This window comes from Plecotus auritus, assembly GCF_963455305.1.
Source record: "Plecotus auritus genome assembly, chromosome: 10".
Lineage (NCBI taxonomy): Eukaryota > Metazoa > Chordata > Mammalia > Chiroptera > Vespertilionidae > Plecotus > Plecotus auritus.
In genome coordinates this window covers 5,876,492-5,894,297 of record NC_137785.1, presented here as the reverse complement: position 1 = coordinate 5,894,297, position 17,806 = coordinate 5,876,492, and the positions used below count along the sequence as shown (strand labels likewise).

The window sequence follows — 17,806 nt, the reverse complement described above, 5'->3', positions numbered from 1 at the left end:
AATTATGGAAAATCTATTATACAGACAGCACCGTCCTGAGTGTAGTTCCAGTCACCTAAATGTGACAACCACATACTGACATGCCCTCAAAAAGTTTTCAGCTGAACACAGTGGCACAGAAAAGGAAGTCACTTTGATGAGATCATTTACAAAAGTCGAGAACTATTTTAAAAGATTTATTCAATAGTATTATTCTTAAAAGAAGAAAATAATGCACCTTACAAAGTAGCCAATATTCCATGGGAAAGTGTACACAAGTGAAGTCCATATAATATACAACAGATCACAGATCTTTAAGGCAGAAACAATCAACCCCATGATTTCACTCGCACATACACCAGAAATAAAACATAGCAGCATCAAGTGATATGGGATTATAATCACATTAATATTTCCTTTTCAAAAGACTTCAAATGATTTCAATATGAGATAACACTCTAAATAACGTAAGGAAACATCAATTCTTTTGATATATTCAAGTATATAAATATTCCCTAACTACATTTCAAGTTTGGAGGACACTGTTTAATAAACATTCTGACTTAGAACAATACCTGAAAGGCATTTTGGCTACCTATTAGTGTGAATTCAGTGATACTTTGAAATTCATAATCAATTGCATACTTGGATAAAGTTTTTTACATTTTTAAAATCTCTTTAAGGCATAAATTCCTTGGAGTTTTGTAAACTGTCCATTTTGAACAAACATCCTTCCTCCTATATCATGAATGTAGAATTTCTACAAAATTACAATACTGATACTGACTGAGGCTGTATGTAGGTCCAAGTATATGATTTCCCACTTTCTTCCGATTTAAGGTATCCCTCTAGAATGAATTCCAATGTGAGGAATAAGCTATGGATGCTGATTAAAGACTTTAGGACATTGTTTACAATTGTAGTTTCTCTCCAGTGTGAATGCTGATGTCGGCTCAGGGATGCACACTGAGTAAGCTTTGTCACATTCTTTATATCGGCGGGACGTCGATCCAGTAATAATTAACAGATGTTGTATGACATATAAATGAGGACATACACTTTGACATATGCCTCATAATTTGTAAGACCTCATTTTATCATTCTCAATGAAGTTTCAACCATGGAGAAATCTTCGGATGAAAACTTTATATCACTGCCGTTTCTTTGGAATGATTCCTGAAATGTTGACTTTGACCACAGGTTAAGGCTTTCTCACATTTTCTACAGTGTAAGGCGTCCCTACACTATTAAAATCCCTGATGTGCAGTGAATTGTGAGCTGTGGGTAAAGGCTCCAACCCATTCTCTACATTTGTTTGGTATCTCTCTCTTATGAAGTCTTTCAAGTACAATAATACCTGAGTGCCTTTTTTACATTTTTCACATTCATAAGGCTTTTTTCCAGTATGAATTCTATGATGTTCAGTAAGTTCTCACTGCTGATCAAGGGCTGACGACACAAAGCACATCTGTAAGACTTCTCTCAAGTATTAACTGCCTGCTGTATAGTGCAGCAGGGACACTGAATAAAAGCTTTGTTATACTTTGTACATGTATAAGGCTTTTCTCCAGTATGAACTCTCTCATCCTTAGTAAGGTAGGAGGAGTTGACAAAGGATTGGCCACATTCTCTACATGAATAAGGCTTCTTTCAAGTATGAACTCTCTGATGCTTAATAAGGTTTGAGGGGTAGCTAAAGACTTTGCCACATTCTCTGCATTTAAGAGGCTTCTCTTCATTGTGAACACTCTGATGCTTAATTAGAGATGAGGACTGGCTAAATGCTTTCCCACATTCTCGACATTTATAAGGCTTCTCTCCAGTGTGAACTCTCTGATGCTTAATAAGGGATGAAGACTGGCTAAACGCTTTCCCACATTCTTGACATTTATAAGGCTTCTCTCCGGTGTGAACTCTCTGGTGATTAATAAGGAATGAGGACTGGCTAAATGCTTTCCCACATTGTCGACATTTATAAGGCTTCTCTCCGGTGTGAACTCTCTGGTGATGAGCAAGGTTTGAGGATGTACCAAAGGATTTGTCACATTCTTTACATTTAAAAGGCTTCTCTCCGGTATGAACTATCTGATGCTTAGTAAGTTCTGAGGACCATCTATAGGCTTTACCACATTCTCTACATTTGTAAGGCTTCTCTCCAGTGTGAACTCTCTGATGCTTAGTAAGGTCTGAGGACCATCTAAAGACTTTGCCACATTCTCTGCATTCATAAGGCTTCTCTGCAGTGTGAACTCTCTGATGATTAATAAGGGATGAGGAATAGCTAAACGCTTTGCCACATTCTCTACATTTAAAAGGCTTTTCTCCTGTATGAACTCTCTGATGTTTAGTAAGGTGTGAGAACCATCCAAAGGCTTTGCCACATTCTCTACATTGATAAGGCTTCTCTCCACTATGAAGTCTCTGATGATTAGTAAGGTCTGAAGACCATCTATAGGCTTTGCCACATTCTCTACATTGATAAGGCTTCTCTCCAGTGTGAACTCTCTGGTGATAAACAAGGTGTGAGGTTCTACCGAAGGATTTGCCACATTCTCCACATTTATAAGGCTTCTGGCCAGTGTGAACTCTCTGATGGATAGTAAGGGTTGATAACGCAGTGAAGGCTTTGCCACATTCTCTACATTTGTAAGGCTTCTCTCCAATATGAACTCTCTGATGATAAATAAGGTGTGAGGACTGTTTAAAGGCTTTGCCACATTCATTACATTCATAAGGTTTCTCTCCAGTGTGAATTCTCCGATGAATACTAAGGGTTGAGGGCCAGGTAAAGGCTTTGTCACATTCTGAACATTTATAAGACTTTTCTCCCATATCCTTTCTATGATGTTGAGTATGTCTTGAGGACTGACTAAAGCCTTTTCCATTTTCCCTGAGTTTGTAAAATTTTGCAGTCGTATGAATTCTTCCTTTATGTACAATAAGAGATGAATGACATTTAAAGGCTTTGCCACATGCTTTACATTTGTAAGGCTTCTCTCCAGTATGAATTTTCTGATTTAGAGTACAACTTGAAGGCCAATTAGATGTTTTACCAGAATCTTTACATTTATAAGGTTTTTCTCCATTATGGATTTTTTTCATTTTATTTAGATTGAGTATTTGACTGGGTATTCTACCACAAGGATTCCATTTATAAGTCTCCTCCCCATGATGAATATTCTCTTGTTCAGTGTAATTTGAAGACTGCTGAAAAGACTGGACACATTTACTTCCTTTGTGTGTCTTTTCCACAGTAGGAATAACCTGACATATATTGTGATTGGAGCTTGGGTCACAGAATTTTCCATTTTTATAATGTTTCTCTGCAAGCTCGCTTCTCCAATGATGATTAAGATATGAACCTTGCTTAAAGTTTTTCCAATGTTCATTGCATTGATAACTTTTGTCTCCATTATGTGTACACTGGTAGTAATGGGAGATAGAAGTCCTTTAGTGACAGTTATAATTTCATTAAACATGTACACATGTTCCATAAGAACCATTTTGTGATACTCATTAAATGAAGATTGTTGTATAAAAAAAGTTTTCCTAATTTTTTAAAATTATACACAAAACATAAATACAAAATATTGTCAGAGGAAGAACAATGAATCCTTATTTAAAAGATTGCCAAATTTCCCAGCCACCGTGGCTCAGTGGTTGAGCTTCAATGTATGGACAAGTTGGTCGAGGTTCCATTCCAGGTCAGGGCACAAGCCCAGGGTTCCCCAGTATGAGGAAAGCAGGAGGCACCCAAGGAATGACTGTCTCTCATCACTGATGTTTGCCTCTCTCTTCCTCTACCTTCCTATCTAAAATCAATAAAAATATATTTTTTAATAAAAAATAAAAGCGCTATCTGGATTTGCTCAGTGGATAGAGCATTTCCCTGAGGACTGAAGGGTCCAGGGGTTCAATTCCAATCCAGGGCACATGCTCAGGTTGCAGGTTTAAACCTCATGGGGGGCATGCGGGAGGCAGCCAATCAATGATTCTCTCTTATCATTGATGTTTCTCTCTCTCTCTCACTACCTCTCTGAATTTAATAGAAATATATTTAACAGTTATAATAATAATAAGATTCCCAAATTGAGTACATTTAAATTTTATAGGTACAGTATAAATAAATCTCTACATTTTAGAAATGATTTTATGAAAGTATAATGCCACCCTACATTTTAAACAATTCAAAGGACTATTTACACTACAGACTATGGGAATTCCTAGTTTTTCCAGATTTCCTTTCCAAGAATGCATAACAGTAAAAAGTAGTTTTCAACCTTCACATGCAGAAACACACTGATGTGCCAATTGAATTGACTTTAATATCGGAGGTTTCCAAAATGCATACTACACTTGACCTCTATAGGTAACAACAATTTTATTATGATAACCTTTCCAGATTAGTTTTGCTTATATTAATTCCCTCTCTTCTCATCACACTCTTCTGAAATTCCAAGGCTTTCATTAAGTGTACATTATCAAAATAACACCTTTTATATCTTACCAGTATTTTTTCAGAGAATAAATCTTGTATTCCGGACTTTGGCATAAAGACCTGGTTACGTTCAGACAAAATAGCTGAAAGAAAACAAATTTTCAGTTTTGACATTCACGTGAGTGTACGTTGAAGTTACCAGCAACTATAGGCCGAATGACAGTTTTGAGTACTCCAAGAGCCAGTGAAGGATTCATCGAAAGCTCAATATTGGTTCAATGAGGAAAATTCACATCAAGGAGGGACAAAGAGTAGCTCACATTTGCCATTGATACCTGCTCAAACCCCCTGGCACAATATGGCCATATTATAAAAACACTCCCAATTACCAGTTTCTTCACTGGAGAGAGAGAGAGAGAGAGAGAGAGAGAGAGAGAGAGAGAGAGAGAGAGAGAGAGATATGAGATGAGGGAAGTGCTTGTTCAATGATTTCCCTGTTCTGAAGCATCTTGAATAACAAGAGTCTGTTGTGTATGACACAGAGCGGGAAGAGAATGGCATTACACAGTGAGTGCCCTGAGTGAATGCCCTGTAGAGGCTGCTACAAAGAAACAATGAGATATTGTTGGAGCACCACAGAGACTGCGGTACTTAAGACGTATATCAACCCTGAAAAGATATCGTGTGCCTGAGAGGAAAACAGAGAACATTTCCAACTGGAAATTAAACAGACAACGGAACCAATATTAGAGATAGTGAAAACAGTGTTGACCAAAAATAGAATGTGTTCCACAGATGGTTATTATTTGTTTCTTCCAATAAAAAGCATGTTCAAAAGCCTGCTACTTTACAATTTAGCAATCTCAACAAAAGATATCAAGTCATGAAAAAATGAAAGAAGAGTGTACCATCGGGAAAACAAAATAAATATAATCAAACTGGCACTACATTAATGGAAATATATTAATTATCTCAAAAAGAATGGCAAATAAATGTTATTGCCAGAAAGAAGGAAAAGTCAACTATATAATATCAACAATATAAAAATACAATGAGAAAGTATTTTACAACCATCATACCAAAAGGAGAAATTGAAATACATAATACCCGAATTAAAAAAAACAGTAGAATCATGAATGAAATACGTGATCTACTCAAAACATCAAACAATTTGCCTGGCAGCAGTGGTTCAGTGGTAGAGCTTCAACCTATGAACAAGGAGGTCACGGTTTGGTTCCAAGTCAGGGAATAGGCCTGGGTTGAAGGCTCGATCCCCGAACGTACAGAAGGCAGCCAATCGATGATTCTCTCTCTTCACTGATGTTTCTATTTCTCTCTCCTTCTCCTTTCCTCTCGGAAATCAATAAAGGGACACTTAAAATATAGTTATTAAATAATCAAAGAATTTGTATATAAATCATTAAAATTTTAATTCACCAACATTTTGATTCAGAGAAGCCAACAAACATGTGCAAATGTGAAGAGAATTTAAGGAACTCCTAAGACACTAACAAATTGACCACCAAGGCAAACCCATAGAGACAGAATAGTGAAAAGGAGTAGGTATCTTATATAAAAAATTAATAGTTTAAGATCCTGACAATTGGAGAAAGAGACATACAAATGCAAGCAGCTCATTGAATTGTAAGTAGACTAAATATAAATATGAGAACAGATAAAAAAAAAACGATGAAAATATCATGAGTCCCAGAATACTATCTAAAAACATATAAAAATTAATTCCTCATGGAAAAGACAGCTCCTCTAAGATCATTAGGGGGTTTCTAAGTAGAAAAAAATTATGGGGGAAAAGGGCAGGAAATAAAAGACAGAACTGATAAATGAAAAAAACCATCCAACAAGAATAGTGACAGAACAGATGATAAACAATGGAGAGGAAACAACTTTTCCAGCTCCAAAACTTTCTCATTATTAGACCTGTCCTATAAAAAATCCTTAAGAAATACACTTCTGGAGGCAATTTAAAAATTCTACACAACACTAACATAGGAACATATAAAGATGCCTTGTATGTGGAAAATATACAGAAATATGAAAATGTGTGGTGTTCTATTAAAGAAACACATATCACTTTGATTTCTCTTGTGGAACTTTACAAAATAAAAGGAATCGTCTGACCTGAGTGGCTCAGTAGTTACGCATCTATGAACCAGGAGGTCACAGTTTGATTCCGGGTCAGGGCATATGCCTGTGTTTTGGGCTCGTTCCCTAGTGTGGGGGGTGCAGGAGGAAGCCAACAATGATTCTCTCTCAGCTTGGATGTTTCTATCTGACTCCCTATCTCCTTGGTCTCTAAAATAACATAAAAAGTGTATATTTAAAAAATAAATAAAAGAATAAATTCCTAAATCTTTGCTATAAGACAAACAACATTAAAGATAATGTGATATCAACTCATGTGGGTACATGGGTAGAAATGGCAATCAGCGGAGATTTGAATGCAATTGACACTATGCGTTTAAGATACACTGTTGTAACCTTACGATATTTTAAGTAGTTGCCATGGTCACAACAAAAAATAGAAAATAAAATGATCTCTGCTAACAGGTGACAGAATTCTGTATTGCAAATCACAGGCTCCACATTTCTAAAAATATATATACATACTAGAGGCCCGGTGCACGAAAATCGTGCGTGTGTGTGTGTGTGTGTGTGTCCCTCAGCCAAACCTGCACCCTCTCCAATCTGGGACCCCTCGAGGGATGTCTGACTGCCCGTGTAGGCCCGATCTCGGTGGAATTGGGCCTACATGGGCAGTTGGGCATCCCTCTCACAATCCAGGATTGCTGGCTCCCAACTGTTCACCTGCCTGCCTGCCTGATTGCCACTAACTGCTTCTGCCTGCCAGCCTGATCACCCCCTACTCACTCCCCTGCCAGCCCAATCAATGCATAACTGCTCCCCTGCTGGCCCGATTGCCCCTAACTGCCCTCTCCTACTGGCCTGGTCACCCCTAACTGCCCTCCCCTGCAGGCCTGGTCGTCCCCAACTGCCCTCCCCTGCCGGCTCAGTCACCCCTAACTGCCCTCCCTTGCCAGCCTGGTCATCCCCAACTGCCTTCCCCTGCAGGCTTGTCCCCCCACAACTGCCTTCCCCTGCAGGCTTGTCCCCCCACAACTGCCTTCCCCTGCAGGCTTGTCCCCCCACAACTGCCCTCCCCTGCAGGCTTGTCTCTCCCAACAGCTCTCCCATGTAGGCCTGGTCCCCCCCGCCACTGCTCTCCCTTGAATGCCTGGTCACTCCCAACTGATCTTTTCTGCAGGCCTTGGTTGCCCCTAATTGCCCTACCCTGTTGGCCCAGTCACCCCTAACTGCTCTCCCTTGGAGGCCTGATTGCCCCCAACTGCCCTTCCCAAAAAGCCTGGTCCCCCACAACTGCCCTACCCTGCAGGCCTGGTCCCCCCTAACTTCCTGCCCCTGCAGGCCTGGTCCCCCCTAAATGTTCTCCCCTGTAGTCCTGATTGCCCCCAAGTGACCTCCCTTGCAGGTCTGGTCCCTCCCAACTGCCCTCCCCTGCTGGCCATCTTGTGGCGGCCATCTTGTGTCAACATGGTGATGGCCATCTTGTGTGTTGTAGTGATGGTCAATTTGCATATTACCTTTTTATTAGAGGATGTATAGACATATAATTAATTTCTCAAAACATGGTATATAACAGAAATTAATACAGAATAATAAATTATGTATTTACATGATTACCAGCATAATGGCAAAATGAAATATTAACAGTTAACGTCCTAAGAAAGTGTATGACTTTTATGCTGTAAAGTATAAAATACTGCTGGCTGCCCTCTGCAGTGCGCTCAGTGGTTAGAGCATGGGGCCGCTCAGCAAATGGCTGCAGGTTCAATCTCAACCCCATTTGGGACCTGTGAGGAAGCCAAACAAACAATGTGTCTCTCTCACATCAATATTTTATTCTCTCTGTTTCTACCCCTTTCTCCCTCTCTCTCTGCCTAAAACTCAATGGAAAAAAAAACAACCACTGAGTGAGGATTAACAAAAGAAAACATATACACACACACTGCTGGCTGTAATGAAAGAACAAAACAGTAAGTTGGAAAACACATTCCATGACCTTACTTTGCAATGCTAACAGTATCAGCTGTCATTAGTACCCAAAGTGACCTAAACATTCAAAGCAATCCCTATCAAAGTCCCAGTGACATTTTTGGTGAAAATAGAAAAGCTGTTTCTAAAATTAAGGTGAATACCCCAGGATCCATGTAACCAAGTCAATCATGAAAAGAATATATGAAATGAAAGGCTTCAGGCTTCCTGATTTTAAAACAGACTTCAAAGCTTCTGTTACCAAAAAACTATAAAGCAGCCCTAGTTGCTTTGGCTCAACAGACAGAGCGTCTGTCTGCGGACTGAGGGGTCCCTGGTTCGATTCTGGTCAGGGGCACATGCCCTGGTTGTGGGCTCGATCCACAGTGGGAGGCGTGCAGGAGGCAGTCGATCAATGACTCTCTTTCATCATTGATGTTTCTATGTCTTTCACCCTCTCCTTCTACTCTGAAATCAATAAAAATATATTTTAAATAAATAAATAAATAAATAAAATTAATGTGAATGTCCCAGGACTCATTGTATACCAAGTCCATCATGAAAAGAATGTGTGAAATTAAAGGCTTCTGGCTTCCTGATTTTAAAACATACTTCAAAGCTTCTGTTTTCAAAAGACTCTTAATACAGCCCTAGCCAGTTTGGCTTAGTGGATGGAGCGCCAGTCTGTGAACTGAAAGGTCCCAGGTTCGATTATGGTCAAGGGCACATGCCCAGGTTTTGGGCTTGATTCACAGTAGGGGACGTGTAGGAGGCAGCCTATTAATGATTCTCTTTCCTCATTGATATTTCTATCTCTTCCTCTCCCTTCCTGTCTGAAATCAATTTATATATAAAAAACTCTATTACAGGTTTTTTATATATATATATAAAACCTGTAATAGAGACATTACGAGAAATAATAAAGGAAGGTAGAATAAAAGGCCTACAAAGAAATTCTCCTGGATAGGGACTAAAGATCTTCAACAAGGGTGCCTATACACAGATAAGAAAAGGACATGCTCGCCTTGCCCCAGTAGTTCAGTGTTTAGAGTGTGGTCTTGATACCAAATCACTGCAGCTCTGATCTGTGCTCAGGGCACACTAAAAAGTCACCAAAGAATGCATCACTAAGTGGGGAAATAAATGTACCTCTCTCTCTCCCTATCCCTCCCCCCACCTCTATCCGATGCTCTCTTTTTCTAAAATCAATAAAAATAAAGTATAAAGTAGTGCTGGCTGTAATTAAAGAAGAACTCAATAAGCGAGCTAGGCATGCAATGACCTTAAGCTGGAATGCTAACAGTATAAGCTGTCACAAGTACCCATGGTTGACATAAACATTCAAAGCAGTCACTATCCACGTCCCAATGACACTTTCACAAAATTAGCAAACCTCATCCTAAAACTGATATGAAACGACACAGGACACCAGGCTTAAAGGCATCATGCTTCGTCATTTAAAAAAAATATTTCAAAACTGGTGTTATCCAAAAGTATCATCTGCACGTTAAGACACAGGCAAATAAAGGAGCACAGGAGGCCCTGGCCAGTGTGGCTCAGGGTTACAGCATCATCCTGTGCACTTAAGGGTGGCGGGTTCAATTCCCCTTAAAAGGCACAGACCTCGGATGCAAATTCCCACCAGGCCTGGGTTGAGGCGAGAGCAGCAGGGGACCAGTACATGTGTCTCTCTCACATCAATGTTTCCCTCTCTCTTCCCCCTCCTTGCTCCCACCCTTCCACTCTCTCTGAAAAGCAATGGAAAAAATGTCCTCATGTGAGGATCAACAACACCTACAAAAAAGAAGCACTGTAGAATAAAGAGGCTGCTTACAACTTCTCCCGCATGAGGAAAAATAATCTTATACTAGGGCACCTATACCAGCAAAGAAGTAAAGCATACTCTCACATATACGGATAGTGTTGAGATACTCCGATGTCTACGTGGAAAAGAATGAGTGAAGTTGGAGTGTTATTAAACACCGTATACAAATATTAAACCAAAATAAGTAAGATTGAAACATAAAGCTAATAATAACTCAATCTATTAAAAGAGGAGTTATAGAACAGTTTTTGTTTTTAAATACATTTTTACTGATTTCAGAGAGGAAGGGAGAGGGAAAGAGAGAGAGAAACATTAAGATATTCACTGAATGGCTACGTAATCAACTTGAAAAATCAAATAATCTACCTGGCAGCAGTGGCTCAGTGACTGAGCTTTGACCTATGAACCAAGAGGTCACGGTTTGGTTCCAGGTCGGGGCCCAGGCCCGATTGAAGAAACAATCCCCAATCTCACAGGAGGCAGCCGATCAAGGATTCTCTCTATTCATTAATGTTTCTATCTCTCCCTGTCCTTTCCTCTCTGAAGTCAATAAAGACTATTTAAAAAAGAAAAAGCCAAAGAATTTGTACATAATTCATTAAAAACTTTGATTCAGGAAAGCTAACATGTGGAAATATGAAGAGAACCCAAGGGACTCCTAAGACACTAACAAATCAACCTACGAGGGGACTCCATAAAGACAGAACAGTGAAAAGGATTAGCCGAAACCGGTTTGGCTCAGTGGATAGAGCGTCGGCCTGCGGACTGAAAGGTCCCAGGTTCGATTCTAGTCAAGGGCACGTACCTTGATTGCGGGCACATCCCCAGTAGGAGGTGTGCAGGAGGCAGCTGATTGATGTTTCTCTCTCATCGATGTTTCTAACTCTATCCCTCTCCCTTCCTCTCTGTAAAAAATCAAAAAAACACATTTAAAAAAAAAAAAAGGATTAGGCAGCTTATATCAAAAATTAATAGTTTAAGATCATAACAATTGGAGAAAGAGACATTCAAATACAAGCAGGTCACTGAATTATAAGTAGAATACAATACAAATATGAGAAGGGGGGGAAAAAAAATCACAATTCCCAGAATACAATCCTAAAAGCATATGAAAAAGTAACTTTTAGAAAAATATTTTAAAAATAAATAAATAAATAGAAAGAATGAAATCTTAAATCTCTGCTAGAAGACACACAAAGTAAAAGATAATGTGATATCAATAACTTTAGTGGGTACAGGGGAAGAGATGGCAAGTAGCTCAGTTTTGTATGCAATTGACATACTGAGTTTAAAGATTATTGTTACAGCCTTAAAATATATATATATATTTTTTTGATATAGCATAGGAGGAGATTTATTAAAGAACAAGTATAGACTCCCACGTGGGGAGAGGAAAAGAATCCCACAGAATGGACTCCGACATAGGGAGGGGGAAAAGGGTCCCCTTAAAATATTTTAAGTAGCTCCCATGTTCACAACAAAAATAGAAAATACAATGAACGCTGTTAAAGGTGACAGAATTGTGTACTGCAAATTAGATACACATTTCTAAAAATATACATAATCCAATGAATTTCTCAAAACATGGTATATAAAACCAACCCTCAAAGTTAGCTGTGTTCCTGTACCGTACCAGATATTAGTACAAAATAACAAATTAAATGTGTAATTACATGAATAATAGCATAAAGAGAAATGAAATAATTAATAGTTTACTTCATGTTGAAAGTGCATGATTTGTATGCTATAAAGTATTAAATGCTGCTGGCTGCCATTCTAGGTATATATATCGAAAAATATTCACGGAGGATCTGCAAGAGACATTTACACATTTGTGTGCATTACAATGTTATTCAGAAGAGCCTGCATTAGATGGAAGCAACTCACATGTCCATGGATAGTTGAATGAATGAATAAAAGTTACTGTATATATGTAATGCAATTTTATCCTGCTAAAAAAATAAAAAGGGGTATTATCACCTGATACCACAAAGAGAAACATTGATGACACTTTTTCACTGAAGCACACAAGTCACAATGAGCCAGATACTACAGGATTTCCCTCAGGCGTGTAATCTAATGTAGTCCACGTTATTAAAAAAAAAAAATAAGGTAGTTACAAGAAAGCCTTCCTTTTAAAGGAAATGAGGAAGTAGTGGTTTAATACATAATGAGAGATTCCTGCAAGATGGAAGTTTTGAGAGATCCGATACACAACACAGAGAGTAAGAATCTACCCTAGAAAGCAGAAGCCCCCTAAAGATATCCTATACAATAAAGGCCTAATATGCTAAGTGTCTGGTCGACCAATTGGCCATTCAACCAATCAAAGCGTACTATGCTAATGATATGCTAAGACAGTTCAACTGCTCACTATGACATGCACTGACCACCAGGGGCAGACAGTTGACCAGTTGCTATGGTGTGCACTGACCACCAGGAGGCAGACGCTCTGAGCAGTAGGTTACCTTGCTGATAGGGTCCAGCCGATCGGGACTGAGCAAGAGGGGCAGACACACCCTGGAGCACTCCCGCAGTCCCTCCTGGCTAGTCAACCTCCCACGTCTTTCCCTGGCCCCATTCGTTGCACCAGTGGGGTCCCTTGGCGGGCCTGTGCCCTCTTGCAATCCAGAACCTCTTGGGGGCTGTCAGAGAGCCAGTTTCGGCCTGATCAGGCGGGTCAGGCCATAGGACCCCAGTGGTGCACAAATTCGTGCACTGGACCTCTGGTTAAAATAATAAAAGGAAGAAAACCCCTGCATAGGAATTCAGGAAAGAAGTCATCCTCACCCAGGGAGACCAGGTTGCTGTAGTTCTCCAACATCACATCCAGGTACAAGTTCCGCTGAGCTGGGTCCAGGCATTCCCACTCCTCCTGAGAGAAATCTATGGCCACATCCCTGAAGGTCAACAGCTCCTGAAAGAAAAGACTCACTTACCAAGAGGTCACCAGAACAGTTCATGTCACCCAACAAGAAAACAGTTTTAGGAGAAGAGGTTTGGACCTATGGGTGTCTCTTGAATCAGCCAATAAGATCACTTTGCCCCAGTAACATTCTCTGATATGTTTTCGAACACTGACAGATGAGGGTGACACATGTCCAACAATCCATGGTACACATTTCGTTTTTCAGGAAAATAAACTTTAAAATTAAGGCGTGGACACAGGCATGTGGACATCTGAGTGATGTGTTTGCATCATTAAGGGTCAGTGGTGTATATTTCTCAGCGGGAAATGTCAAGATGAGTCCGAAATATAAGCACTTCAAGTGTAACACAGAAAACAATTGCACTTTTCTGAAAATACAGATGCTGATCCATGTTCTGAGATGGGGCCTCTGTTTCCACTTCTGTTAAAAGCTCACATTTTACTTGTGATACCAATGTTACTGGATCACGTGCCATATGTTTGAATACATAGAAAATGAAAACACAGGAAAAATTAATATATATAACTTTGATCTCAAGGGGTCTGTTAATGGAATTTACAGTTCTCATGGAATAGGACATATAGGAGCCACAATCCTATTTGAAAACTTACTATGGGTAATCTAAGAACAAGATCATCTGCCTGGTCCAGCGGGTGTGCCTCAGTGTTTGAGCACTGACCCATTAACCAAGAGGTCACTGTCAGGACACACGCCCAGATTGCCAGATGGATGCCAGTGTGGGGAGTGCAGAATGCAGCCAATCAATGATTCTCTCTCATCATTCATGTGACTCTCTCCCTCTCTCTCTCCTCCTTTTTGCAATCAGTAAAAATATACTTCAAGAACAAGAGAGAGAAATATAGCAACTGCTGACATTGACTATCACAAGAAAATAGGAAAGAAATAAGGAAAGGAAAACAAACTATCAAGGCAAAACATCAACAGTAGAGAAATAAATCCGAAGATATTAGTGTAAAAGCAAATACAGCCTCTGACCCAGGACACATCCTTTACCTGAGAAGCAGCCATCTGGTCCCAGCTACTGATCCTGGCCCTGGGCTGTTTTCTCAGGTGGCAATATGTTGAGGAGTCACAGAATGTACCTTCAGAGACGTCTGCACAGCCTGTTAATCAGCTCACCTCACACCCAGTCAGAAGAACCTGGAAATGAGGAAAAGGCCACCCCCTCCTGTCGTTTATCACAGGAGCCAGGAACAATGAGGTCCTACATGTGAGGTGTTTTATTCCGTCTTCATGTGTCTGTGCTTCCAAAGGCTTCCACAAACTCCTACGGAAACGAGAGCATGTGCTCATTTCCTAAAACACCAAACGCAACGTGAGCACTCCTCACGTCCCCCCAAAAAAGCCAGAGGCCCATGGTATGCCATCTTTAACCAGGTCACGCCTGAGGCCTGCGAGGCTCCCCCAGAGCTGATTTCAGTAGCGCTGGGTAACAGACATCAGTCCCAGCACACCTGGGACCTCTGGGTAGTGTGAGGGTGTCACAGCACAGCTGCTCTGAGATCATATATTCTTCTGAATTCTGCTCCACTACGCCATGTGTCAGAGTAGGATCCACTTCTCTGGGAGTGCTTACTCCTACATCCTCCTCATACTGCTAATTGTGAGAGCGAGTTCCACCTTGAACCCTGCTCACTGCACCAACTGTTGGGAACTTAGTCTAAGTTCCTCCTTTACTCTCAGCTCAACTACACCAACTGTGGGGTTCCAGCTTCTCTCCCAGGGGCTGGACCTTCTTGAATACGAAATAGTAGAAGGAGAAGCCATGAGAAGTTGTGGGTATAGAAGAGAGTCTTTATTATAGAAGCTAATCTGGGAATGTGCCCCCAACCAAGGTACATGCCCTTGACCAGAATCGAACCTGGGACGCTGAAGTCCGCAGGCCGACGCTCTATCCACTGAGCCAAACTGGTCAGGGCCCTTCAGGTGCTCTTTCTCCTGGTCTCTGGTTGCTCCCATCTCCACAGTCTGCGTCTTCCCCTCCCCACGCCCGTGGCCCCTCTGCTGCCTGTTACAGTCTGTCCTGCTCCCCACAGCTGGCTGACTCCGTGCTGCTTCCCCCTCTGCCCCCTCATCCCTGAGCCCCCCTTTCTGTCCCTGCACTCGCTCCCCCAACTCTTCTCCTCTGAACCAGTGTCTCTGTCTGACCTGCCTCCTCCTGTGTGGCCCCCACTTCTGCTCACCAGGACCCTCTCCCTCTCAGCTCCCCTTCCTCTCTCTGGGCTCCCCCTCCTCCCTATTTCCCCACTTCCTTCCTCCTCAGGCTCCTTTCCCGAGTTACCCCCTCACTCCTACCGTCACCGTCCAGTCCCTCCCACACCCCCTATGGGCCCCCCTCTGTGGACCCCTCACTGCCCTTTCTCCCTCCCACGTGTCTGTCTGTCTCACTCCCTCTCCTGACCCCCCCAGCCCGGTTCCCCGCCCCCCGCAGTCACCGCTCCCACAAAGCCCCTCCCTGCGGGCAGGTCACCTCTTCTGGGGACACCGCGTTCTTCCCCCTGAGCCCCACCCCATGGAAACTGTGCTCCCCTGGCATTCAGACCCCTTATTAAATGGGGGTGGGCCTAGGAAGGCGGGGTGCAGACCCCCAGGCCGGGGAGCCATCAGGGCTCTTTGGGAGGAAAGCGCCGGCGGGGGGGGGGCCGCAAAGGGCGGGAACCCACTGACGAGACTTTCAGCCCCGCGGGGAGGACCGGTGGCCCCGGGCCTCAGTTTCCGCCCAAAGGAACGCGGCGCCTCCACTGCGCAGCCTCCCGGGACGCGGACTCACCGCTGTGGGGGGCTCCGGGGCGGGGACCTCAACAAGGACTTCAGCGCCTGCAGCGCCCCTCAGCCTTCCCTGCTGGGAGGAGGACGGGGAGCAGCAGCTTTAAAGCACAAACACCCTCCTCAGGGGGAACCGCCACCTTCCCCTCCACAGCCGCTTCCGGGTCCGCAAGAAACTGCGCATGCTCCTCCCTGCGGGATGGGCGGGGCCAGAGCCTGAGCTGAGCGATTCCGCGATGGGGGAGGGGCCAGGCCTGTGCGGGGACAGAGGGAGGGAGGGAGGGAGGCAGGGCCGGGCAGGAGCAAGGGGGCAGCCCCGGTTCCCTCACCTCCTCCCACAGGGACAGCCCTTCCTGGTGGAGTTCCCACGTCATTGTTGGGGGTTTGGCTGGTGACGCGGCTGTGAAAGGATTCACAAGGGAGAGAAGAGACGGGAGCAGAGAGAGGGCGTTTATTTTACTTCTTTAAAGGGAGGAAAGGGCCAGGTGCCCTCTGATGGCACAAGGCTCCCCAGGTAGAGGGGCTGCTCTTTTATTAGGGTGCTAGCGAGTAAATGGCAGCTGTGGCAAAGCATAAAGGCGGGAGGAGGAATCTGGAACTACTGAGCAGAAGCTACACAGGCTTGAGGGGCTGATGTGGGACAGGAAGCTTTATGTGCTGTGGTCATACCACTGCAAAAGGAATGGCAGGTTAGAAAACAAAGTGGAAAACCAGAGAGAAACAGGAACAGGAAATGAAAGAAATAGAATTAATTTTTCTGAGTTCATCCAGCAGTGCAGCTTGGGAAAGGTGTCCTCTCTCCACCTGCAGAGTTCATGCCGATTCTGTATCCTGGATACAACAATGTCATTGGTATTGGAATATTCCTCTTAATTATGGAAAACCTATTACACAGACTGAGTGTAGCTCTGGTCACCTAAATGTCACCACTACAAACTACGGGATCCAGATCATACAATGCAGTTGAAAAGTTTTCAGCTGAACATATTGGAACAGAAAAGGAAGCAACGTTCATTATATCACGTACAAAAAGTGAGAACTATTTTAAAAGATTAGTGCAATAGTATATTCTCTAATAGAAGAAAAAATGTGCATCTTACAATGTGTGCAGTGTTCCATGTCAAAGTGTAAACAAGTGGCCCTAGTCAGTTTCGCTCAGTGGATAGAGCCTAGGCCTGGGGACTGAAGGGTCCCATGTTCGATTCTGGTCAAGAGTACATGCCTGGGTTGCGGGCTCGATCCCCAGTAGGGGGCATGCAGGAGGCAGCCAATCAATGATTCTCTCTCATTGATGTTTCTATCTCTCTCTCCCTCTTCCTTCCTCTCTGAAATCAATAAAGAAATATATTTTTTTTAAAAAAGAAAGTGTAAACAAGTGAAATCCATATAATATACAACAGCTCACAGATTTTTAAGGCAGTAAAAATCACCCCATAATTTCATACATACAACAGGAATAAAACATAGCAGCATCGAGTGACATGGGAATAGAATTACATTAACATTTCCTATTCAAATAACCTCAAATGATTTCAATATAAATGAGATAACACTCTAAGTAATTGTAGATATGGAAACATTAATTCTTTTGATATATTCAAGCATTCAAAATATTACCTAATAACATTTAAAGTTTGGAGTACACTGTGTAATAAACATTCTGATTTAGAGCAATACCTGAAAGGCATTTTGGCTACCTATCTGGTGTCAATTCAGTGATACTTTAAAATTCTTAATCAATTACATACTAGGGTCAAGTTTTTACGTCTTTAAAGT

General features: G+C 42.1%; 1 protein-coding gene across 1 annotated transcript; it reads right to left on the bottom strand.

The window, feature by feature from the left end:
* Positions 1-164: 164 nt before the first annotated feature.
* Positions 165-16,198, bottom strand: LOC308235653 (uncharacterized protein). Its single transcript, XM_080644684.1, has 5 exons — positions 16,035-16,198; positions 14,258-14,531; positions 13,104-13,230; positions 4,487-4,560; positions 165-3,402 (listed from the first exon to the last, which is right to left on the bottom strand). Exons 2-5 carry the CDS (start codon positions 14,270-14,272, stop codon positions 1,630-1,632), a joined length of 1,989 nt encoding a protein of 662 aa, XP_080500810.1. The 5' UTR covers positions 14,273-14,531; positions 16,035-16,198; the 3' UTR covers positions 165-1,629.
* Positions 16,199-17,806: the final 1,608 nt, after the last annotated feature.

What these genes read in the sequence shown, in the direction of transcription:
- LOC308235653 (XM_080644684.1), bottom strand. An exon ending in CAGCAACCTGGTCTCCCTGG is followed by an intron (nt 4,561 to 13,103) that starts GTGAGGATGACT and finishes GTTTTCTTTCAG; the next exon opens with CTATTTTGTCTGAACGTAAC. An exon ending in TATTCTCTGAAAAAATACTG is followed by an intron (nt 3,403 to 4,486) that starts GTAAGATATAAA and finishes CATTACTACCAG; the next exon opens with TGTACACATAATGGAGACAA.